Source organism: Hippocampus comes, unplaced genomic scaffold (genome assembly GCF_001891065.2).
Source record: "Hippocampus comes isolate QL1 unplaced genomic scaffold, H_comes_QL1_v1.1 scaffold317, whole genome shotgun sequence".
NCBI lineage: Eukaryota > Metazoa > Chordata > Actinopteri > Syngnathiformes > Syngnathidae > Hippocampus > Hippocampus comes.
Genome location: NW_017805531.1, coordinates 992,477 through 1,015,432, shown reverse-complemented (window position 1 = coordinate 1,015,432; position 22,956 = coordinate 992,477). Strand labels below are relative to the sequence as shown.

Sequence of the window (22,956 nt, the reverse complement as noted above, 5' to 3'; positions counted from 1 at the left end):
GACCCCCCCCCCCCCAAAAAAAAAAAAAACTTCGTGAAGTTTGGCGTCTCGGGGTTACAAAAGTTAACGCGTGCGAGTTTTTCAACCTCCAGGAGGATGATTTTCCTGACAATGATCGCTCGTGTGGCGGACGGATTGCCGCTCGCCGCTTCCATGCAAGAGAATGATCAGGTTTGAATGGAAAGCTAACTCCTCTCACCAAACCCCTTTCATGTTTTCAAATGTTTGACAGTCGCTTGCCTATCCGAGATAATATAACGATGATAACGCGCTACCTCGGGTTTTTATTCTGTATATGAAAATTCGGCGTGTGTATTTGGAGTTATTCTTTTTCATTGAAATTTAAAAATACATAAATGTTTTCAGTGATATTCTCCTATAGAACAATCTCACGACGAGGCATAAAACACACAAAGTATATATGCTTAAATGACAAGTTATTCTCACACGTGGGCCTGTTTAGTTGAACACAAAGTTACAGTTTTGTTGTATGAATGGCAAAAGGTGCCTTGTGCCATGGGGTGGAATTGAATTATTTGTCAACCATATGGAACCAAACCAAACTGTGTATCTGCTTGGATAAGCTTCAGCTCACTGGCAGTTCACTTTCGTGTAATCAACTTTTATTAACCTAACATGAAATTGCCAATCATCTGGATTTCATTCCTGACAGTCATACTGGCCAAATGCTGTAGACAGGCATTCAATCCTCATAAAAAGTTTTGGGGTTTTCAGCCAGGTAAAATTTGAAAATGGACCGAAACTGCACTATAATGTAAAGCTGCACAGGTGAACTTAAGTTGACTTTCTCTGAAATTTTAAATGTAATGTTGTTCTTATTGCCAGTCAGGAAGAGACCTCCAGCAGTACCAGAGTCAAGCCAAGCAGCTGTGCCGCAAACTTAATGCTCAAAGTCCAGACCGCTGCACGCTGGAAGCAAAAGACATCAGCTTTCAGTAAGTCAAGACAGGAAGCGAGTTGAATAGATATGTCGGTGGCATCATGAGAAATGCACACTACAGTGAACCCTCATTTGTTGCACAAATACATTCCAGATAGGTGGATATCTGCGATATCGGGAGACCATATCAAAAATAGATTTAGTTGAATTATTATGGTATAACACCAATTTTAAAGTATTGCTTTGCGCTGTTCACATTTGCAATTTTACAAATAAGAGGTCAAGTATGCTTGCTTCAAGCTGTACACATTATATCTGAACCACACAATAGCCGGGGTTCACTGTATTTATTTTTTGGAGGGTACATATTTGTAAAGTCCTTGTTCACGTTGGTGTCCAGTTTGCCTGGTAGCTGTATGCCTGAAATGGTGTATCTTAATTTCAGTTATTTAATAGCAGAAGATGTTTGCTACCTGTCCCTTTGCGAGCCATCTTTCCCCAAGAAAATTGTCTTTGCCTACCTGGAGGACCTTCATCGTGAATTTTCTGACCAGTATGGGAGGAAGATTTCCACAGTCACAAGGCCATACTCCTTCATCGAGTTTGGTAAGTCTTCCTTTTGTTGCACATTATGATGTCTCCTCAACTCTAAATGTCATATCTTTCTTCATCTAGACACATACATACAGAAAACCAAAAAGTCATACATTGACAGTAGGGCCAGGAGGAACTTGGGTAGTATCAACACAGAGCTGCAGGATGTTCAAAAAATTATGGTGGCCAACATTGAAGAAGTTCTGCAACGTGGAGAAGCACTTTCTGGTAAGTTTTTTTTTCCTTTTTAGTTCTGGCCAGGTTACAAAAACTAATCGCAGAACACTATTGTGAGGATAAGCAGATTTGAAAATGGATGGATATTTAAGGCTATGGCCTGACTAAGTGAAGCTCATCCCCCTCACATCATCATAGTTCTTCGGCCCCAAGATGGCACCAAAGCAATACTTTTCTATTAGACATAGCTTTGACATGACCACAATTCATGGTACATTATGGAGTGAAAAAAATATTTTCGGACCAATCAATTGTACTTGGGGCAGACGATCCGTCACCACGCAGTTGTTGTAAGCACTTCAAACTACAAGCTCAATGGATAGTTCTCTGATCATATAAATCGGAATATATCATGGTTATATTTGTACCCCTAAGTGTGTCAGTGAAAGCTCTAAGTAATCTGTTTTTCTACCAGCCCTTGACACAAAAGCCAGCAATCTGTCCACCTTGTCGAAGAAGTACCGCAGCGATGCCAAGTACCTCAACACCCGCTCCACATACGCCAAAGTAGCTGCTGTGGCAGTCTTCGTCATCACACTCATCATCTATGTACGCTTCTGGTGGCTCTGATGGAATTTTGACAACGTTTGGAGGGATTTCTCAGAGAGCAGCATGTTTAAATTGATTACCACTGTGCCTTAACAGGTGAGGTAGAGTTCATTGGTTGTATTACGGAAAGCCATTTGAGCATTTATTCAATATCCATCTATCCATCTTCAGGGCAATGCTCTTGTGCACTCTTTGTCCTCACGTGCAGGACAACTACGGGGGGATATTGAATAAATGCTCAGAACAGCGACCATATGATGAAGGCAAATGTTTCAACAGTGGCCGTGTTAGAGACAATGAGTGTCGAGTGACTTTGGGAGAGTGTTGCTCTGGAAGCAGGCTCGTGTGTGGTGCGTTCAAAAAGTTCAACTGTGCTGATGAGTCATGTTTACATGTTTGTTTTAGGGGAGATATCTTTAAGTTAAGCCTTAAAAACTGTGACTAAAAATGTTCAATGTTAACAATTAACAAAGTTGGAAGTCTTAAAAGGGATTAAAAAATATACCCAGATGTCAGTGTTTTCTTGTCAAATGTATTGATATCAGTACTGTAGAAAAGTGTACAATGTTTACACAGCACATACGAACCATTTTGTTAGACACGTAACTACTACGTATCTGTACAATCCGATCCATGATCCAAAAAGCCTAGTTTTACAAAAAGGTGATTCACACGAACTTTACCCAATTAAAAAAAAATTTTGCTCATAAGTCTTCACAATATTCCTCAGAAGTCTTCTCCGGTTCAAACAAAACAAACATCTCTGAAAGTTTGCCCAGTTTCTAATGACATTTTGTAACATCTCAAACAACTAGATGGCACACCAGATGTGCAATATTTGACTGTTTCAGAAATTGCATCGCAATTTTGAAATGATGGATGGAGACGATAGATCTTGTGTTTGAGAGTGGTGGGTGAGACTTTGCTTGTCTTTACAAGTTTGTGGGTAGCAAATAATTTATACCGACGGGTCATTTTCTCCTTATTGATGACAGTTTAACATCTCCCGTTTTATCTGGCTTGTTGCAGAATGAACGTGGCAAAAAAAAAAAAAAAAGAAATCAGGCAAACATGTCAAAGTCGTCTCTCTGTAAAAGAAGAAGGGGCCAATTAATGAAAAGGCTGTGATCTTATGAAGTAGTACTTTGCAAGTCAATCTTACAGCAACGCTCACCTCATCATTGTAATTCATGACATGCTGTTTGATTTTTGAGGAATCCACCCAGGTCACAAAATCTTCCATGTTTCTGCAAAGATGAAAAAAAAAAAAAGATTTCCTACATTTCCAAGTCTGCAGCAGTTTGTTTCAAAGTATTTCAGTGAAGATAACTTTCCAGACCTTGTGATTAGAAACGCTGGATCTGTGACAACTTCCGGGCCCACACGCACATCTGAGAACAAGTGAAGGTCCACTGGAATGTGTTTTCGCCTGAGACACAATCAAAACCATCCAGTACAAATGTGCTGACATTAATAAATAGTGAAGGATACGTCCTTGCTCAATCAAGGTGATGGCCGTTTTCAGGTTCTGGGCCATTCGAAGGGTCAGCATAATGCAGGGAAGCCTCCTCCTGTGGGAGTGAATTGTTTTTTTTTACAAGGACAGAAGGTCAGATGGAATCAAAAGGGACCAAAATTTTAAGTACAACACATTTGCATTTAGTCTTCAATTTGTTTTTGAACATTCAAGTACACTTTCTATTTTCCTATTTACTGCGTTTAAGGGGAAGCCCCTTTCGATGCATCTCATTGGCAAGGGGGTCTTTCCACATGCAAAGAATGCAAGATACAAAATAGTGATTAAAAACGAATCCACCTTACACAGCATTTCTGCAGTTGCATATATGTTCTTTATCTGTATTTTTGTATTGCATTCTATACCATGTACAGTTCATTTTTTTTCTCTTAAACATTTTGTGCATGTTATACCTTTCTTTTTCCACCCCCCCCCCCTCAATTTTTGCTGCTGGTGATTGGAAATTTCTCCATTGTGAAACCAATTTAGGTTTTTCTTATCTTCTTATTTTAGCTAACCCTCATCAATTTCTTTTAACCGTATTACAATCAAGGGGAAGCAGATGATTCCTGGTTTTGACCGTACCCAGTAATTTGTGCTGTTTCATTCTATTTCACCGGATTAAAAACGGTGAAAAAGTATGGCCATGGACACACCAACACACAGTAAGTAGTAAGAGTCTTACCTGCAAAATGATGAAGCCGTAACTTTCTCCGTGAGAGACAAATTCTGTTTGGTGGGGATAAGTCCGGTGCTGTAGCTATTAAGAATAAAAAATGCATTAGTTTTACTCATAGACTTGCTTACAAATTGACCATTTAAATGCTTATTTAGGCCATGAATTATATGTAATGTGTGCACAAAGTACAATATATATTTGAAACACTGGTCATACAAGTACCCCCCCCCCCCGCCATTAATTGCTTCTCAAACTAATATTAACCAATGCGGGGGGGGTGTCGTCAACAGTTAGTAAAATTTCCAGATTTGTTATCCATGCAGCATGAATTTTAGTTCTTTCCTTTCATTTTCATGTTTCACTTCAACAATGTGTGTTGAATGGTAACCCCCCCACCCCCACGATTTGGGAAAGTACAGTTCTAATCTTACTAACACAAGAATATTAATTCCTCTTTTCCAAGGATACTTGAAGTTGCAAATACTGTATATTTAACTGCAAGTAGCCGTTATCCCGTAATGGACAATTGGGCAAGCAAATTGAGCGCACCTTCTCCAATTGCTTACCCAGACATCCACGTTGGTCATTGGGATGATATTAAATCCACAAATAATTATTTATTTGCCCCCATTATATTATTTTATTGATTAAACTCCTACAGTTTTTCTAGTAGACGATGTGTACTCTGAGCTCTGAATCCATCTTTCTCGTCCAAGTCCCGGATTTTCTGTGCCAGGTCCCTGATGTTCCGACTCAACTTGTTGTACCTAAGAAAGAAACACTACTTTTACTCTTTAATTCATATGTATGTCTCTTTCATTTTATATACACAGCGAAAGGAGCTATCGGTTGCTTACTTAGTGTAGTCCTCCCTCTTCTCGATATGGTATCTCCTCAACACTTTGACCTCGTGAATGTTGTTGTCCACCTCCCAGTTAATAAAGTCCACCTTCTTCAGTAACTTCTGCTCATGGTACTTCAATTTCCGGACCATTTTGTACTATTTAAAATTTCTTTTTGTGCTTACTGTTTTCACCCACACGTTGCGTGGTTGGAGACACGGGAAGCAAGCTTTTCTCTTCGTTGGTGAAAACCGGAACTCTGATGTTAAATAGTGCCACCTCTCGACAAGACTAGGAAGTGACTTTTATGCACCACTTTACACAAGAGGGTAGAGCATTTGATCTCACCTCAAAATGACAGAATAAAGTATTTTTCTGTTAACATAATCCAACGATATGTAACAAACGAACTGTGGGGCCTGAAACGTAATCATTTCCTTTTCATACGTTCCCATAGGGATATTTAATTTGATATACGAGTAAACTGACGGAACGAATTAAATCCTACATCACTGTAGTGTACCACTGAGACGCGAAATATGGCCACCGCCTGAAATTGCGGAGTCCGATGACACTGAAGGCGGCCTCACAAACCCCGAAGCGTGACGTCATGAACAATAACAAACCCGCCTACTTCAGTCTACTCGTGAGTGGTGACCGAGTTATCTTGAAGGGCGGTGCCGTATTATTTAGCAGATGAAGTACACAAACCGAAACATCCCGGCCTGAACTTTGGTGTCGGGGTGTGTATCTCTACTCCAGCAATTAGGCTGAAGTGCCGCTCCCATGCACCATTCCTTCGTTCCCTTCTTCATTAGCTTAGCTCGCTAGCGCACAACGACGTAATGTCATGAGATGTGTGCGAACACGCTGCCGCTCCTCCCCCTTGCGTATTTCGAAAAGGCCACTTCTGCTTTTTACGGCAGTCTAGCGCATCCGAGACCTTCGGAAATTCGAAGGCTCACGTTGGGCGATGGAGCCACACGCGGCTACGGGCTGCGTGAACGTTGGTTGTCTGACCAGCACCTTACCGGAGATTCCCTACCAGAAGCTGACCGACTTGTACTACCTAAGCAGAGGGGGCTTCGGCACCGTGTTCAAGGCTCAGCACTCCGACTGGAGAACTACCGTGGCCATCAAGTGTCTCAAACTGGACTCCCCGTTCGGCGAAAGGTACCACGTGTTTATGTCTGTGGTTACTCTTTGTATAGTATAAAGATGGAGCAGCCGGGATGTAGTATTGAGTGGGCGGGGCGGGGTCACCTTTGGTCAAATTCAGTTTTTCCAACTTTTAATGAACCAAGGCACGTAATTTACACAACAACCTGCTCCAAACAAAAGTTGTATTGTGGTTTGACAGTCACAAATTGATCTTTTTTTTTTCTGAGGAACCTATCAAAAAAACGAACCTGCAGCCAAAAGCCCCCTCTAATATCCATCCATTTACTAAGCTGCTTATCCTCAGGGTCGCGGGCGTGCTGGAGCCTATCCCAGTTGTTTTCGCAGGGCACACAGAGACGAACAACCATCCGCGCTCACAATCCCCTAATAGAAAAGTAGTAATTGGTGTCAACACGAGCGGATCGAGGTTGTGCTCACAAACCCTTTTGAAACTGCTTCAGTTACTGATTCAGTTACTGGTTATGAATGGCAACAGTTAGTGTCGTTACACCTGTTGCCATTTAGTAAAAGAACTGTCTGTCACTGTGTGTCGTTTGAACAGAAGAAAGGTGAGATTTGTTGTAAATAATGATTGATGTGAAAATTCAATCAGGGTTAAAAAAAAAAAAAGTCATATATGGTCATTTCCTGAGCCCTTACCTCACATCAAGGATTTATTGAATTGTTTGTGAAGGCTAATTTGTATCTGTCCGTGTTCCAGAGAGAGGAAGTGTCTGCTGAAGGAGGCAGAGGTCCTCCATAAAGCCCGCTTCAATTACATCATCCAGATCTTCGGCATCTGCAACGAGCCGGAGTTCTTCTGCATTGTGACCGAGTTTATGAGCAATGGCTCCCTGGACCAACTGCTGCACGAGGTAGATTCATATGTGCCTCCTGTATCATGTCATCACTGTCACAAGATCTGTCTGGTGTTTTAGACACTGTGAGATATCAGAGCAGGGGTCACGAACCTTTTTGAAACTGAGAGCTTCTTTTTTGGGCACCGATTAATGCGCAGGACTGCAAGTTTGATCACATACGGTAATGCTGCGGTTCTTCCTGGAAACAAAAGTGAAACTGTCATGTATTTATACTCTTAAGTATGAAGAAAAGCCAAATGTAATTGGGGGAATTTTCTGTCTTTCAGCCAGTTACTAGGCAAAGGTTCGTATCATCAACTCACCTTGGTAAAAATTGTCTGTGAATTTGTGTGTCGTGTGAATGTAGAAGGACATGTACCCCGTGCTCGCCTGGCCTTTGAGACTGAGGATCCTGTACGAGATCGCCTTGGGAGTCAACTTCCTTCACAACATGTCCCCGCCACTCTTACACCATGACCTGAAGACACAGAATATTCTGTTGGACAGCGAATTCCATGTGAAGGTGTGTGCAGGGTGCTTTTTTTTTTTTTTTTTTTTTTTTTAATTATAATGAAGACATGCTTCACTGAGCAATCCTGACATCACAAACCGCTGAAGCCTCTGGCTGGGATAATTAAAGACTATTTGAAGATTTCCTCTTTTTCGGTTAATGTTCATCGGGGTAGTATTTTATCCAGAGCTATACAATTTTATCGAGAAATGATACTATTTATAGACGAATGTTGTCGAAACCTCCTAAAAATGATCATTTGAAAATTTGTGATAAAACAGGATTACATGCCATGAACCAACTTTCAAGCCTGCAATTTATTTGGCATGTTGGCTTGGCGACAGCATCATCAACTGTTATCTAATTTCTTTCCAAAATTCGATTTGAGGATTTTTCTATGTTGTTGAATTCATTGTACTCCACTTTCAAAAAACGTACTTGTCCTTTATTCATCTCCTGACTGATTTTTTTTTTTTTTTTTTAAACACTCAATGTCACTGCAGTGCATCGACACGCTGATGATCTTCTTTCTGGTTAGATTGCAGATTTTGGTCTTTCCAAGTGGCGCCAGCTGTCTGTCAGTAAAGGCTCGGGGTCCAAACCGTCAGAAATTGGGGGTACGGTGATCTACATGCCCCCTGAGGAGTACGAACCCTCCAAGAGCCGCCGTGCTGACGTCAAACATGACATGTACAGGTGAGACGATGTCAGTCAACAATCAGTCATGTGGTCTTGCTCACGTGTCTGCCTGTTTTTTGTCTTTCGTATAAAGCTACGCCATCATCATGTGGGAGGTGCTTTCCCGGCAAATTCCATATGACGGTAATTTTTATTTTTTTTCTTCTTCTCCATCTGCGCTTGCTCACTCTCGGATTTCGTTGACTTGCTGTCGATGTGACTTTAGTCTGACTGGTGTGTGTGTCAGAAGTGACCAACCCCATGAAGATCATGTTCAACGTACTTCGCGGGATGCGCCCCGACACCAGCTACGCCAGTTTGTCCGATCAGATCCCCAGCAGAGATACGCTCGTTTGCTTAATGACCTGCGGCTGGACCGCGAACCCCGACGAACGACCTTCTTTCCTCAGTGAGCATGCGCACACGCACCGCACACTTGTCTCTTCAACCCCAACTCCGGTCTTTGTGTCGGCGACGTGGACAGATCCCGTCGGCGACGAGTTTGCCCTTCGGCGAGGTTCGGTATAGATTTGGTTTCTCGGGATCGGTCAATTTTAGAGTGAAAAAGTGCGAATTTGGGGAAAGTGGTAAATAGTTCCGTGTATGGCCTGAAAGTGCTAAACAACTTCAAGTGGGAATGCTTTGAATGTTAAAATGTGACTTTCGGTGCTTGTAGGATTTCGAGTCACATTGTGAGATCCTCGCTGTCGTTTCAGAGTGTCTCATTGAGCTGGAGCCCATGGTGAGGAAGTTCACCGAAATCGACTTCCTTGTGGCTGTACTAGAGATTAAGAAGTCAAAGGTCAGCCCCTTTTTTTTTTTTTAAAGTCAAACCGTAATTCACCTCTTACAGGAAGTTATTTGCTTCATTACTGATTAAGTCTTGCCTGACTCTGAGTCCCAAGTATTGGTTGCATGACACATACACGGTACAACATTTACTGTCCCCCATCTCATCTGAATGGCGTATGGCCGTGACGTGTGTTTGTTTCACAAAGTTCATCCTTGAGAAAGTCCCCCCGGAAGGTGACGCGCAGCAAAGCGGGAGTGATAAAGGCTGATGGGTCATGACTTAACATCGTTTCCCCTAACGTGACCTTCCTCTCAAGTGTCTATGTGCATGTGTGAATGTCTCCTTAACTCTTAAGTGGTTATGGGGGAGGAGGGGGGGGGTTACTTCTCCATATTGCATATCAACGCACGTGGGATGGTAATGTTCCCTTGCTGTGGGTCTCGTGAATGCGGACGGAGAAAAACATATCACACTTTTGGCTTTCAGAAACGTTCAGGTTCTCGCTTATAAAAGACTGGTTGTTTGAAAACATCTTACGTAACCCGGTGGTTCCCAAACTCTGTGTCGTGACAGAGCATCGGATATGCTGTGGGGAAATTCCCCATCTTCACTTTCTCTCAAAATTGTTGACTTCCAAATAGTTTCTCTCTGTTAATCCACCCTCATACAACAGAGTCATCGCTTTCTTTTCAACTCATTGGGCGGCATGCGGAAAAATGTTTCTGACGGCTCAATAAAGGTTATGGGCAACATTGATTTGTCGCTAGTCGGCGTGACTTATTTTTGTCTCCCTCTCCATCCGTAGCTGACCCAGCGATCCAGCTGCTGCTCAGCGCAGCCCGAGAGCCAGAAACCGGCTGAGGATGAAACTCTGACGAAGCTGAGGGAAACGTCTCGCCCGTGGCCGGTCAGTTGGGATGCGCCGGCATGTGCGATGACTAGAAAGAAAAAAAAAGTTAATTCACTGTGTGCGCTTGCAAATGTGAATCATCCCCCCTTGATGTGTGACAGGAGAGCTCCACCTCAGGCTCAGGCTCTTGTTCATCCCAAGAAACAGACATGTCGCTGCCGGGCGCGCTCACCAGCACCAACACGGAGCCTTCAAAAGGTGACACTCAACTTTTTCGCCGCCATCGTTGCACACACTTGTTGGAAAGTCAAGTTTCATCACATCGAGAGAGTGAGCCTAAAAATCGTTTTATGTCATTTTTGAGACCGGATTTAGTTTTTCTATAATGTGGGCGGGCCAAACGTTAGTGCTCAAGGACCACGGTTGATTTTTAAAGTGAACATAAAATCAAGTCATGATCATTACAAAAATTCACTCTGATTTTAATGACTTATCGTACTGAATTTAATTATGATGACCGAACCAGTTGTTTGATAAAATAAAGAAAAAGAAATGACAAAAATAATGTATTTATTTTTTAATTTTAACAATTAAAAAAAATTTTACTCACAACACATTTTACAATATTCAGAAGGCCAATTATTTAATATATTAATTAAAAAAAAATTTTTTTATTTTACTCATTTTATATTTTCTATTTAAATGAAATCAACAAACCAATCAATCAAAAAATTAAAATAACTCATGTATAGATTCTCCATCTTCATACTTAATTTAATCACAATGAATTAACCAATTCTGAAAATACTATTCATACTTCATTTAATTATGACGATGGAACTGATGAACACAATAATCCTTTTTGATGTGTATGTAAAAGTATCACTTAATTGTTTGATTGGACAAAATGAATTCGAATGATTACCCCATTTTAGTCGAAAACGAAACCTGCTGAAATAATGCTACAAATATACTTGCTGACGTGAGGTGCTTTCGTTTTCCTCTTGTGCCCCCCGCAGAGGGACCTCCATCATCAGTCGCCATTGATACATTGGAGCTCCCCGAATCTCTGAAGGACCCCTGCGCTGCCAACAATCTGAATGGCTTCCAGAGCGCCCGGCCCATCACCGACCTCAGCAAATCTCTCAAAACTGCTCTGCCCGTAGCCGAGGGCGAAACACAGTTGGACGCCCTCACACTCCGTGTCAACTGTGCAAAGCCACAAGGTGATAGCGCATTTCAGTCAGACACACAATTTTCATTGTGTTTGGAATCGTTCCCGATCCACCAGAGACAGTCGCTAGAACCCGTCGACTGGCCCCTTCTCAAATGATGGCTTTGCAAGATGGAAAAATAGATCAAATTCCCAAACTCGTGTCAAATGGGAGTTGGCACGCACCTGCCACCCTTTCAAATGCTTCCCGTTCTACCCAAATACATTTCAGCTATTCTCGTAGGCTTTTACTGTCATTTTGTCTGAACTGCTCATAATTCCTCGCACCTTGTCAAAGGTTCCAGTTCCAGCTCTGTAAAACACATGATGTTGTTGCGACCATGCTCCACTGTAGGTCGGCCCTTCTTTTTGCGATGAGTGGCCTTAGCCGAGTTAGAAGAAATTGCGAAAAGTTCTCTTTGTGATTAGGGAACAGAGATTGATTGAATAATTGTGGTTTTTGTTGTTTTGCCACATTTTCCAATCAACCATATCATTCGTCTCCTTCCTCCCATCAGATAATTTGCCTCCATTGCGCAGCTCGTCGCCTTCGCAAGGTCCTATCGGTCAGTGGATGTCGACGCGACGCGAGGAGATCGTGGCCCAGATGACGGAAGCCTGCCTCAATCAGAGCTTGGACGCCCTGCTCGCGCGCTCCATGCTGATGCGCGAAGATTACGAACTGGTGGTGAACCAGGCCACGCGCGCCGCCAAGGTGCGCCAGCTCCTGGACAACTGTCACAGGCACGGTGAAGACTTCTGCCGAGTCGTCGTCCACAAGCTGCACCAAAACAAGCAGATGGGCCTCCAGCCGTTCCCCAACGAAATCGTTTCGCCCAACGCGGTCTTGGTGCCCAGCGCACCGCCACTTTCGGTGTCCTACAACATCCCGAGGAACATGTAGGCCCGCATGAGGAACCGTCCAGATTGTAGAATGTGCCAAATAATTGCTCTATGGGCCTTTTCACCGTTTCTGGGTGACAAAGACTCCAAAGGAACTGATTAGAAAAACAAGATATAAAATACGTCATGATGTTAGCCATTGCTACCCGCGCAGCAATGCGGATGCCTGCGGCCTTACATGTCGCACATGCCAGGAAGCGCCACCGGTGTCAGTCGAAAAGATGTGGCTATGGGAGGTAAATTGCTTCCAAGATGCAGTGAACATAATCGCCGATGGAACGGCGAATTAATGGACTTTTCTTTGCACGTTGAAAGCCGTAGTCTACTTGTAGGCGAGCCTTTATGTTTTGCTAAATGACTTGAAAAGAGCCCAGCCAGATATTTTATCTCCACTTGTGAAAAAATCCCTTCCACACACACCCAATGATGGAGGTTTGGATTGAGCGGATTAGAAAATGGATGCATCATTCTCTGTAATTGCACAAAAGAAATGGAATGAATTAATTGTCGTTTTTTTGTCAGTGGTTCCCACTGCTTTTGGCTCCATTTTCCTCCTTTATGCCAATTGAACATAAACTACCATGTGAACCCCAAAGTTGCCCATTTTTTATTTTTTTATTTTTTGGAAGTGTTTTTTCGTGGGAAAGAGTTGTCATTTATGCAAATCAAGTTGTATTTTTTCTTCTCAAGAAAACAAATTGTCGTCTTTAGAAAAACAATAAGCTGTTTTGTCAGGATAAAAAGGAATCAAAACTTCTATTTTGGAATAGATGCCTTTTTTTCTTAAAAATAAAATAAAATAAAAGTGGTAATAAAACCCATTCAAAAAAAAAATCTTGCACGATGCATTGACATATGATTGATATTTTTCAGTCATATGACAATTTATCGCACGTTATTTTCTGAACCCCAATTTGAGTACCACTGATCAAAAGAAATGTACTTGTGATTTTATTTTTCCGAAGATTCCGTGTTTTGCGGTGTTTGTATCGCCTTTATTCAGAGGCTGCTCGACAAAGTCTCGCGTCGGTATGTCGTTTGTATGTTGTTTGCAGTCACTTGGATGTCGCCTCATTTGACGAATGCAAACCTTCTCAGCACTAGAGCAAAGATGAATACAGTATATGATGGCTCTTAAGAAGCTGGAAACAAACTGCAAAAGTAGGGTTGACTTGGAGTCCGATTAAAGTGTTCTTTGACCCGTCCAGGGACTTCTTTCTTGGTTCATCGCTTCAAAAATATTACAGTTATCTCCACATACTCTCTTTGTCCTCAACCTGAAGACAATTCAGCGTACTCGTCGAACGCCTCTCTTTGCTACCAACTCTACTGATTGTCTCGGGACATTGTTGTACTTTCTGGTCATAACGAGGTTTGACTGTATGCCCAAGTTGTCTGACTAGCGTGGTAGAAATGTTGTCCAACAGTGTATAAGGGCCGAGGGGGGGCGAAGAGTCTCGTTCGACACAGTCGTTCAACTTGTGCGTTGTCTCATGAGGACAAAGCTCGGACTAGTATGTGAACCATAAACTGGATCGCTCAAAACGGCGTTCCAGAAGTGCCTGTTCATTCTCTGAAACGAGATAAGAGATGAATAGAGCGGTGAGCAAAAGCTTGGTATTTTTTTTTTATTTGCTACTAGTTCTGCATCACATTATACGCTGCTGCATTTGGTGGCTTTGCTCTCTTCCTCATCACTGCCCTCACTTCCTCAAACTGAGTCTTCAGTGGTTGTATTGCAGCTGCGGCACTGACTGATATCTGAAGTCAAAGCTGTGTGTCTTAGTTCGCCTTTTCACTGAAGTCATGGAGTTTAAAAAAAAAATACAAAGCCATTATATTTAGGTCATGGCGTTCTCGGACTTTTTATTTCCAGAGACCCCTTACAGGGGGAGCATTTTTCCAAGAACCCCCCTCATAATCCGAATTCATGACAACGTGTAAACCTAAATCCCATTGGAATGGAAATGTTGTTTCTTTTGAGGCAAAAAGTCATAATGTTATATTAATTCATTCACATTTTTTTAGAGAATGAATTACACCAAACCAAATTTCTACATTAGTATACAGTCCATACCAGTTGCGATATTCTTTTACATGCTGACTACATGTTCTTTCTCTGCTCATGCAGGTTGACAGTTTTGACCCAGAAGTGTCCTGTTCTGTCTTCTGTCGAGGGGGGAGGGCAAGATCTGCCCCCAGACTGAAAATAGCACAGACGGGAACGAGAGAATGTAGTTTTGCATGGAGCTTGGAAAAACACATGTGAGATGTAGTTGAGCTAAGCTGTCGGGTTGCCTCACCGGCTGTCTCGCCGCGTACGACTGCTCAACGTGGGCCCGCGAAGGTCTCACGGCCTCGTTCTGGGGAGTGTCAGTGGCCCCATCGCAGGAAGATTCGTAAAAACAGCAGTTGATCTGAACAACAAGGTAAGTCATTCCTGTTGTCTTCTGAGATATTTCATCTGGAACACTTTGTTCCTTTCATGGCCACACTCTTGGACTGGACCAAAGAGAGAAACGTGCCTGCTGATGATCCGATGGGGGAATTTGATAGCTTGCATGACCTTTTTAATTGTATGAGCCTGTTCATAGACATCAAGCTTGGTAGTAGCATGGAGTTCTATGTCCCTGTGAGAAAAGTCAGAAGTTCACATTTGTAACTTTGTGTTGTTGACCCAAGCGGCTCCCTTTTTTTGTGTGAGAGAACAACAAAAAGTCATGCATTGCCAGCTTGCTCTTCCTAGTAACTATCCGATTCAACGTATAATTTTATGAGGATAAAGTTTTGAGATTCACTTGTTCAAATATGACTTGTAAATGTGGACTATAATTTCAACAGAGTTTGACTTTCCCTCAGCGCCGCCTGAATAATGGGTGAACTAAGAGAGAAGATGAGGGCCATATCCCAGACGATCTGCCCGAGAGGCCGAGTTCCATCCGACGAGGGTATAAAAGCTCCAAAAGAGGGCAAAATGCAGATGAAGAGAGAAATTTCCCTCATGAACGGGGTCTGCCTCATCGTGGGCAACATGATCGGCTCTGGGATCTTCGTCTCCCCGAAGGGAGTCCTTATGCACAGCACCTCGTTTGGACTCTCCTTGGTCATCTGGGCTCTCGGGGGGATCTTCTCGGCGTTCGGGGCCTTGTGCTACGCCGAGCTGGGCACCACCATTACCAAGTCTGGAGCCAGCTACGCTTACATCCTGGAGTCGTTCGGTGGCTTTCTGGCCTTCATCCGCCTGTGGACGTCCATCTTTCTGATGGAGCCAGCGAGCCAAGCTGTCATTTCGCTGACCTTCGCTAACTATCTGGTGCAGGCTTATTATCCAACCTGCAGTCCTCCATACAATGCCGTACGGCTCATTGCAGCAGCCTGCCTATGTAAGAGTTTGATTTGATTTTTTTTTTAGTCATCAACACACTGCCCATCTCATCACGTTATGGCTGGATCATGGCCACCAAATGAAAACCGTGACAAATACAGTGGAGCCCTGACGTCCAAATTCAATGAATTCCGTGACCATGTTCATATCTCAAATTACCTTTTAACATTGAAATAAATGGACATGCTATTAATCCGTTCCAGGCCCTCCGAAAAACATCAACCATTTTTTGTAACATGTTTTTTATGAAGAAAATACCACTCTTCAATATTGCACTTCGTACAAACATACTGTAATAACATAATTGAATAGCATGCAAAGGATGGATGGATGGATTTAACACTAACAATGTGGCAAACTCAGTGACAGAGTACATCTTGCTGACAACATAATTGAATAGCATGCAAAGGATGGATGGATTTAACACTAACAATGTCGCAAACTCAGTGACAGAATACATTTTGCTGTCCTTCATTTGGGACCCTGGGAAAACTTTGCCTGTTTTCTGTCTCCTCTGGCTTCTCCAGGCATGATCATCTTCATCAATTGCGCCTACGTGAAGTGGGGGACGATGGTGCAGGACATCTTCACATACGCTAAATTGTCAGCCCTCGTCCTCATCATAATGGTCGGGATCCTGAAGTTGTCCACCGGTAAGTAGCAATGAATCAACAAACCAAATCATCTGAAGACAAAGTGGCTTTCTTTACTCAATTTCTTTGTCTAGGTGAGACAAAAAGCTTTGAAAGTCCATTTGAGGGTTCCACCACGGATCCTGGAGACATCGCTTTGGCCTTATACGCAGCGTTGTTCTCATACTCTGGCTGGGACACACTCAACTTTGTCACAGAGGAGATTCAGAATCCAGAGAGGTAAAATAAGACTGAAAATCCTCTTCTTGTGTTCCTCTTTTACGCTGTCTGCTTTGCCTGCACATATGTTTCGTCCGATGACATCATCACATTCTGTATGAGTGGAGACGGCCCTTTCCTCAACCATTTTTTATACAATGACTCCATATACTCCTTCTCGACAGTCTTTCTTTGATAACAATGTATCGTTCTTCTCGCAGGAATCTCCCCCTGGCCATTGCCATCTCCATGCCCATCGTGACAATCATTTATGTGATGACCAATGTGGCCTACTATGTGGTTCTGGACATGCCCTCTTTGCTGGCCAGTGACGCTGTCGCTGTGGTGAGGCATCAACAGTCATCGTGCTGCTAAATTTAGTTCTGCTCTTCCTGGAATGCTTTGACTCAACACGTATTTTCCCCGTTCGACATGAAATGTGATTTCACTGATTTGTGATTATTCGGAATTGAGGATGCAAAATCTGATTACACAGACTTTTGGGAATGAAGTTTTGGGACCGTTCAAATGGATCATCCCTGTTTCCGTGGCCATGTCCTGCTATGGAGGGCTAAATGCATCCATTATTGCTGCTTCAAGGTAATTTTCGAATCAGCAGCAGTGGCAAGTAATGACGCACAAACACTTAACTATCTAAGTAGGTGAAGGAGTTCAAACAGTAGTGTTGGTACTACACAGTAAATTTCACTCTAAAAAGACTATTTGGTCACAGTTTAAACAGAGTAAAAATTACACTTGGAAGAGAGTAAAATATTCAGAGTACATTGTACTCAAAGCAGTGGATTAATCGTACTCCAAACGATTAAAATCAACTTTTATTTGATGAGAATGTAAGTTACACTGTCACATTTTACACTAATGAGAGCCTCATGTCGTAAACTGTGATCCTATTTACTCCCTCAGACGTGGCTAAAAATGTGCGCGACTCTAGCCAAACGGAGTCCCCCTTCTAACATTGATTTGCAAGTTGAAATCAACAGAATCCGCCAATAAATGAAAGAAGACACAGGAAACAGAAAGTAATAGTAAGAAATTGACCTAACGTACAGCTAAACGCGGTGCTGATGAGCAACCATGACTTCCGAAGATGAAACTATTTTGACAAGTTCCTCCCGCCCTCCAGAGCGACGCGGTGGAGGAAGCTGTTGCGCATGATATGTCGTCAAAATCAAGGTCATACAAGAAACCTCTTCAATCATTTGAACAAGTTGCACCCAAGTGATCGAGTGGAAAGCATGAAAATTTGTCTGCCCACGTAAACATGAGCAGTTTAGATGCTAATAACTAACCGGCAGCCACAATTAATCGTCTCATCTTTTGCTGAGTTACATTTGCAAGTCGGAATGCAGTATGTCATGGATTGACCGATTTGGACTCAAATTTGATCACATCGTAGACTAAAAGTCTTTTTGAGACGAGGACAGAGAAGAGTACTTTTGCCACTGCTCTAACATACGCACAAGTCACCTTTAGTCCAGGATAACTCAAAAATATCCTTATGTTGCAGGTTGTACTTTGTGGGCGCTCGAGAGGGTCACCTCCCTGACACCCTTAGCCTGATCCATTTGAAGCGCTACACACCCATCCCTGCAGTGTTGTTTAATGTGAGGACATCCCAACTCAAACTAGAATGGAACATCTAAATTCTATACATTCATAAAAAAAAAAAAAAAAAACTTTGAATGAATGACTATTTCTTTTTTTTTTTGTATCATTGCAGGGCTTGATGGGCCTCATTTTTCTATGCGTGGAGGATGTGTTTCAGCTCATCAACTATTTCAGTTTTAGCTACTGGCTCTATGTGGGCTTGTCTGTGGCCGGCCTCATCCATCTGCGCTTCACCCAGCCCGACAGGCCCAGACCCGTGAAGGTGTTGAGTTTGCTTATGCTTTTTGTCAAGTCGGATTAATATGTAAATAGCTTTTGCTAAAATTAGGAATGTAATGTGTTCTACAGATGGAAACATAATAAAAAAAAAAACAACAAAATGCTTTAAATAGCAGCTGCAAATACCATCACATTTGTAGACGACTGGCTGACAGCAAGCTGGACAGCGCCACTGAAACATCATCCGCATCGTTTCTCAGAAAGAGATTATCGTGATTAAGCCTACAAACAGATCCGTTACCAAGGCAGGGAGACGAACTTATCGTTTCGGTCTTTTCTATAAAAGCAATTATGCAGGACAAATAAAGGCTGATGAAAGAAAATTCAGATGCTAGATGTCGCAGTATCTATCGTGTCCAAACCAGCCACCTTTTAATTTCAAACTATCAGGTGCCTGCGTGTTTGAAAATGTAAAATGTCAGTAATGTATTCAACAAAAATGCTTTCAGAGACGTATAAACGTTCAGCCGTCATTGAAATGTTGTTGGAATTTTCTCTTGAAAAATCAAATGAGTTCAGAGTGTTGCAATTCACAAGGAAGAGGATCACATGGAAACAAAGTGATACGATAACATTTTCCATCACGGGGGGTACACATGGTTGTTATGTTTGTATGATGAGAGGGTCCTTGGACAAATTTGAGATTGCCCCCCTGTAAGAAGTCTCTGGAGCCAAGATGTTTGACAACCCCTGTACTTTCTCTCCACAGCTGACCTTGTTCTTCCCTTTCATCTACTGCCTGTGCAGCCTGTTCTTAGTCATTGTCCCTCTCTATGGAGACACCATCAACTCTCTCATAGGCATTGCCATCGCCCTCTCCGGCGTGCCCGTTTATTACGTGGCCATCCACCTGCCCGAGGAGAGGAGGCCAAAATTCTTGCGGCCGCTCAACAGTAAATTTCTCTTTTGAAAATGTTTCCTTTTCTACACATGTGCCGAATGAAACTCTGATTCCCTTCCTTTTTTTCCCAACAGTGTTTGCTACCAGAAACACCCAAAAGCTACTCTACTGTTGCTTGACGCAACCCGACGGTAAAAGACAGTGAGCTGTGGACAAACATCGGCGTGAGGCCGCCCACCGTTCTCAAAGGAAGGAGCTGATGTTGCGTCTCACCGCGAGCAGTGAGAAACGACCCCCGCACGTGTCTGTGAACATGTCACACGGCGGGTCAAGTTTAAAAAAAGGCCTGCGGTATCAAATGACTGCTGAGGGCGCTGGCCTTGAAAAGCAATATGCACTACTCGCAAAAAGTTGGCCGACATGGAACAAGACCCCTTGCACAACCGCCCCCCTACAAAAATCCACAAGTAGTTGACGCCCACCCATTAAGGTGAGTATGGTATTTTTCGCACGATAAGGTGCTATGGAGTCTAAGGCGCATCTTCAATTAATGGCCTATTTTAAAACTGTTTTCATATTTTGAGCGCACTGCTTGATGAGGCATATGGAATAGAAGCGACAATAGTGGCTGCGGTTGCATTATGCATCCACTAGATGGAGCGACGCTATAGGGAATACAACACAATACAGCTTTATTGATATCGAGCTTTCACAACCGCTGCAGATGTCACAAAGCACTTTCTAGAACATTTAAAATACTATGTCCAAGAAATCGGGATATTGATCAATCAAGAAGGCGCATAGGATTATAAGGTGCACTGTCGGCTTTCGAGAAAATTGAATGCTTTTAGGTGGGCCTTATAGTGCGGAAATTACGGTAATTCTCGATACATGCCAAAAGATGGTGGCAAAGCAATATTTTTATAGTAGACGTTGCTTTGGCACAAAACAGTGATCAATGGAGTCCGGGTTCCCGCCCCCAAAAAAATCCATGAATGACAAACCGGGGTTTCGGACTTTCTCTTTTTGGACTATTTCTCACTAGAGACCCCCCAAAAAAATCCATGAATGACAAACCGGGGTTTTGGACTTTCAGGGGAAATATCCAAATGACCCTTTTCTCAAAACTTTTGATGTTCTGTAGTTCAATGTTTCAGTTTGTTTTTGCACAATTTTCTGTTCGCTAAGTAGCCACAATGAAAAATTCACAATCGGTATTTGATCAATGTCCATCCAAAAATTTCAAGAAGGTCAAATGAAATTTGTTAGGTTGATCCTGACATCTCCTAGAAAAGCTCAATATCCCAAACTTTTTTGGAATAGTTTATTTCTCACGAGAGATCATTTGGTATCTTCCATGAGGATTTTAAGAAAACCTTATTTGAGATGGTGCTACCTTGTTTTTTTTGACTGAAAACTAAACCGGAAGGGCTTTTTGCAATGCATGGACTGATGAATTGTAGGACCGTTTGTGTTATCTGTATAGACTTTGTATTATGATGTGTTTTGGGATTTTACACCATGAAGAATATTTCATAAATAAGTATAGTTCCACCAGATGTTTCAGAGTGATCTATCACATTAAAATGATTGATTCTAATGTCTGCACATATTTTCTGTCTGAACTGTTTTTTGGGCAGTCAATCCAACTTGACACCATTCTTTTTTTTTTTTAAAGAAAAAAAACCTCCAATGGGTTGTTGCCTTTTTCTTTTTTTGCTGGCCAGCACCATGTTTGAAGTGACGTTGCTCTCTCTGATTGAAGGTGAGCACGATAAACAAATGACAAAAGAAAATCTAAAACAAATGACAAAAGAAAATCAAAAGACTTTCTCTCTCTCTGATCTGCTCCAAGCGCCGTCGATTCTCATGCTTTGTTCAGGACACGGAGCAGTTGGCATTCTCAAAGCCAGCACAGATCCATTTGTTGGTGAAGCGTTTGTATCCCTCAGCTTCAATCAGGTCACTTCCTGAAAGAAAACACGTAACACGTCGCATATCACATCATCTCAACTAGTTCAGAACAGGGTTACCATACTTTGGGATTTTCCATTGCAGTTGGTTTTAATGCTTTGTTTTTGTTTTCAGTGTTAGTTTTAGTTTCTTTTAATCGTATCACATCATCTCAACTAGTTCAGAACAGGGTTACAATACTTTGGGATTTTTCATTGCAGTTGGTTTTCTATTTCGTTTGCACTTTTGTTTTTTTAAATTCTGTTTGTCTTAACCAGTTTTGAGATCAAGTTTGTTCGTTTTAAAAAAAAACAATTGTTTGTTTTCATGCTTTGTTTTGGTTTCAGTATTAGTTTTAGTTTCTTTTAATCAATGGATTATTTGTCTGAGGAAAGATTTTTTTTTTTAATGCTCACGTCACGTCAAGGTATTGTGTAATAAAGTAAACTACAATTCTCAAGCGTTTAGAATGAACCTCGAAAGCTCCCGCATGACATTAATTGACAAGAATGAAAATGAAAGACAGTTTCCCTCTCATTGTACATAGTTTTCTAAATGTAAGATGTCATTTCAGTGAGGTTTTTCTTCAAAGCATTTTTGTTTTGATTTTCTTCACGGAAATGTTTTCACAATTTTCCTTTTGGTTCTTTTCGTTAATTGTCGTTAACTATAATATTAATATGTGCAGATTGCTACGGTTGTGGTTCGCTGGTCAAAGTTGCCTTTTACCCGTTTTGCTATGGCCAATCAATCAGAGGATGCAAAAAATTCTGACATTTATTGCATCTGTTAAGATGAATTGAATTCGATGGAACAATTGTTAGAATTTCGGCCGGAAATGCAGGGAGTTGCTTCCGAGTCTGCAATCGGCCACTCTGTATTTCCAAGCAATAACGTGGATTCCTGCGCACATGAACTGACCATCCATCAAGTTCTGAAGGCTGCAAAAGTTGGTGCTGTTCTCGGCTGGATCTTTGGAGGACTCCGACGTTCCTTCTCCCTGTGTATGACCCAAACACTTTGATCAGCTTATCAAATCAATACCTTTTTTTGACACGGACTTCACATTTACACGTCACATTCTTTTTTTTCAAGAGCTTTAAGGTGAAATCAGGAATGAATAACATACGGTCACTTTGCAAACGGCGGACTGCTCCAGAAGAAACTGCAGGTCGTTGACTCTCTTGGTTTTTGGAGACGTGTGCGTGGCTGTTATCATATGCGGACCAGTTGACACGAGCTGCAATGAATTTTGAACGCACAACTTTAATAACACAATCAATTTTTTACCCCCAGCCTGGAAACACTGGCTGCAGTCAATGTGATCATCCTCGGCAAACATCGTGGTGACATAATCGACGCGTGGAATTGAGCAAGATCGAGTTCAGGTTCAATCAAATGTTATCTGAGGAGGAAACAAAATGAAAACATTGTGCTTTCATTCAAGTGTGTCATTGAGATTTTTTTCCCATTTCTCTGGTTCTATTTACAGAGGCCAAACTCTTGACCAGCCACATTAGGAAAAGCTTGAATCTAATGAGCAAGGCACTTAATTCCTTCGTTACTTGCTGATCTGGGAAGTAACTCACTCCGACAGCGATTATGCAACTGTGTGCCTAATGGAATGTCTGGTGAGTGTACTCATAAACTGACTTCGTATGAGCATATCTCTCCTGCATCTAGGCAGCTTTGTTGGATCTGCCAGGCCTTGATCTGGTTCACCAGTGTTCC

At 42.1% G+C, this 22,956-nt stretch overlaps 4 protein-coding genes across 4 annotated transcripts; 3 read left to right on the top strand and 1 right to left on the bottom strand.

Annotated features, from left to right (window-relative positions):
- The first annotated feature begins 7 nt into the window (after window positions 1-7).
- On the top strand, window positions 8-2,783 carry sec22ba (SEC22 homolog B, vesicle trafficking protein a). Its single transcript, XM_019877740.1, has 5 exons — window positions 8-171; window positions 847-956; window positions 1,347-1,507; window positions 1,577-1,723; window positions 2,148-2,783. Exons 1-5 carry the CDS (start codon window positions 97-99, stop codon window positions 2,300-2,302), a joined length of 648 nt encoding a protein of 215 aa, XP_019733299.1. The 5' UTR covers window positions 8-96; the 3' UTR covers window positions 2,303-2,783.
- A 10-nt stretch (window positions 2,784-2,793) lies between these two features.
- Window positions 2,794-5,874, bottom strand: imp3 (IMP U3 small nucleolar ribonucleoprotein 3). Its single transcript, XM_019877741.1, has 7 exons — window positions 5,334-5,874; window positions 5,136-5,243; window positions 4,483-4,557; window positions 3,773-3,852; window positions 3,621-3,672; window positions 3,456-3,528; window positions 2,794-3,369 (listed from the first exon to the last, which is right to left on the bottom strand). Exons 1-7 carry the CDS (start codon window positions 5,468-5,470, stop codon window positions 3,343-3,345), a joined length of 552 nt encoding a protein of 183 aa, XP_019733300.1. The 5' UTR covers window positions 5,471-5,874; the 3' UTR covers window positions 2,794-3,342.
- Window positions 5,875-5,944: 70 nt separating this feature from the next.
- ripk2 (receptor-interacting serine-threonine kinase 2) lies at window positions 5,945-12,428 on the top strand. Its single transcript, XM_019877737.1, has 11 exons — window positions 5,945-6,491; window positions 7,201-7,354; window positions 7,707-7,862; window positions 8,389-8,546; window positions 8,623-8,672; window positions 8,776-8,937; window positions 9,245-9,330; window positions 10,127-10,228; window positions 10,333-10,429; window positions 11,191-11,397; window positions 11,903-12,428. The coding sequence occupies exons 1-11, from the start codon at window positions 6,292-6,294 to the stop codon at window positions 12,286-12,288; spliced, it is 1,758 nt and encodes a 585-aa protein (XP_019733296.1). The 5' UTR covers window positions 5,945-6,291; the 3' UTR covers window positions 12,289-12,428.
- A 2,084-nt stretch (window positions 12,429-14,512) lies between these two features.
- Window positions 14,513-19,762, top strand: LOC109520487 (Y+L amino acid transporter 2). Its single transcript, XM_019877738.1, has 10 exons — window positions 14,513-14,716; window positions 15,147-15,670; window positions 16,200-16,325; window positions 16,400-16,544; window positions 16,745-16,868; window positions 17,020-17,123; window positions 18,052-18,148; window positions 18,265-18,414; window positions 19,141-19,324; window positions 19,407-19,762. The coding sequence occupies exons 2-10, from the start codon at window positions 15,160-15,162 to the stop codon at window positions 19,475-19,477; spliced, it is 1,512 nt and encodes a 503-aa protein (XP_019733297.1). The 5' UTR covers window positions 14,513-14,716; window positions 15,147-15,159; the 3' UTR covers window positions 19,478-19,762.
- The last annotated feature ends 3,194 nt before the right edge of the window (window positions 19,763-22,956 follow it).

Bases quoted from the DNA above. Each gene is read 5' to 3' on its own strand.
- sec22ba (XM_019877740.1), top strand. From the start codon at position 97: ATGATTTTCCTGACAATGATCGCTCGTGTGGCGGACGGATTGCCGCTC. The intron at 172-846 runs GTTTGAATGGAA...TCTTATTGCCAG, and splicing joins CCATGCAAGAGAATGATCAG to TCAGGAAGAGACCTCCAGCA. The intron at 1,724-2,147 runs GTAAGTTTTTTT...TTTTTCTACCAG, and splicing joins ACGTGGAGAAGCACTTTCTG to CCCTTGACACAAAAGCCAGC.
- LOC109520487 (XM_019877738.1), top strand. From the start codon at position 15,160: ATGGGTGAACTAAGAGAGAAGATGAGGGCCATATCCCAGACGATCTGC. The intron at 16,326-16,399 runs GTAAGTAGCAAT...TTCTTTGTCTAG, and splicing joins GATCCTGAAGTTGTCCACCG to GTGAGACAAAAAGCTTTGAA. The intron at 18,149-18,264 runs GTGAGGACATCC...GTATCATTGCAG, and splicing joins TCCCTGCAGTGTTGTTTAAT to GGCTTGATGGGCCTCATTTT.
- imp3 (XM_019877741.1), bottom strand. From the start codon at position 5,470: ATGGTCCGGAAATTGAAGTACCATGAGCAGAAGTTACTGAAGAAGGTG. The intron at 5,244-5,333 runs GTAAGCAACCGA...TTTCTTTCTTAG, and splicing joins AAGAGGGAGGACTACACTAA to GTACAACAAGTTGAGTCGGA. The intron at 3,370-3,455 runs GTGAGCGTTGCT...CTTCTTTTACAG, and splicing joins TCATGAATTACAATGATGAG to AGAGACGACTTTGACATGTT.
- ripk2 (XM_019877737.1), top strand. From the start codon at position 6,292: ATGGAGCCACACGCGGCTACGGGCTGCGTGAACGTTGGTTGTCTGACC. The intron at 7,863-8,388 runs GTGTGTGCAGGG...CTTTCTGGTTAG, and splicing joins ACAGCGAATTCCATGTGAAG to ATTGCAGATTTTGGTCTTTC. The intron at 8,547-8,622 runs GTGAGACGATGT...TTTCGTATAAAG, and splicing joins GTCAAACATGACATGTACAG to CTACGCCATCATCATGTGGG.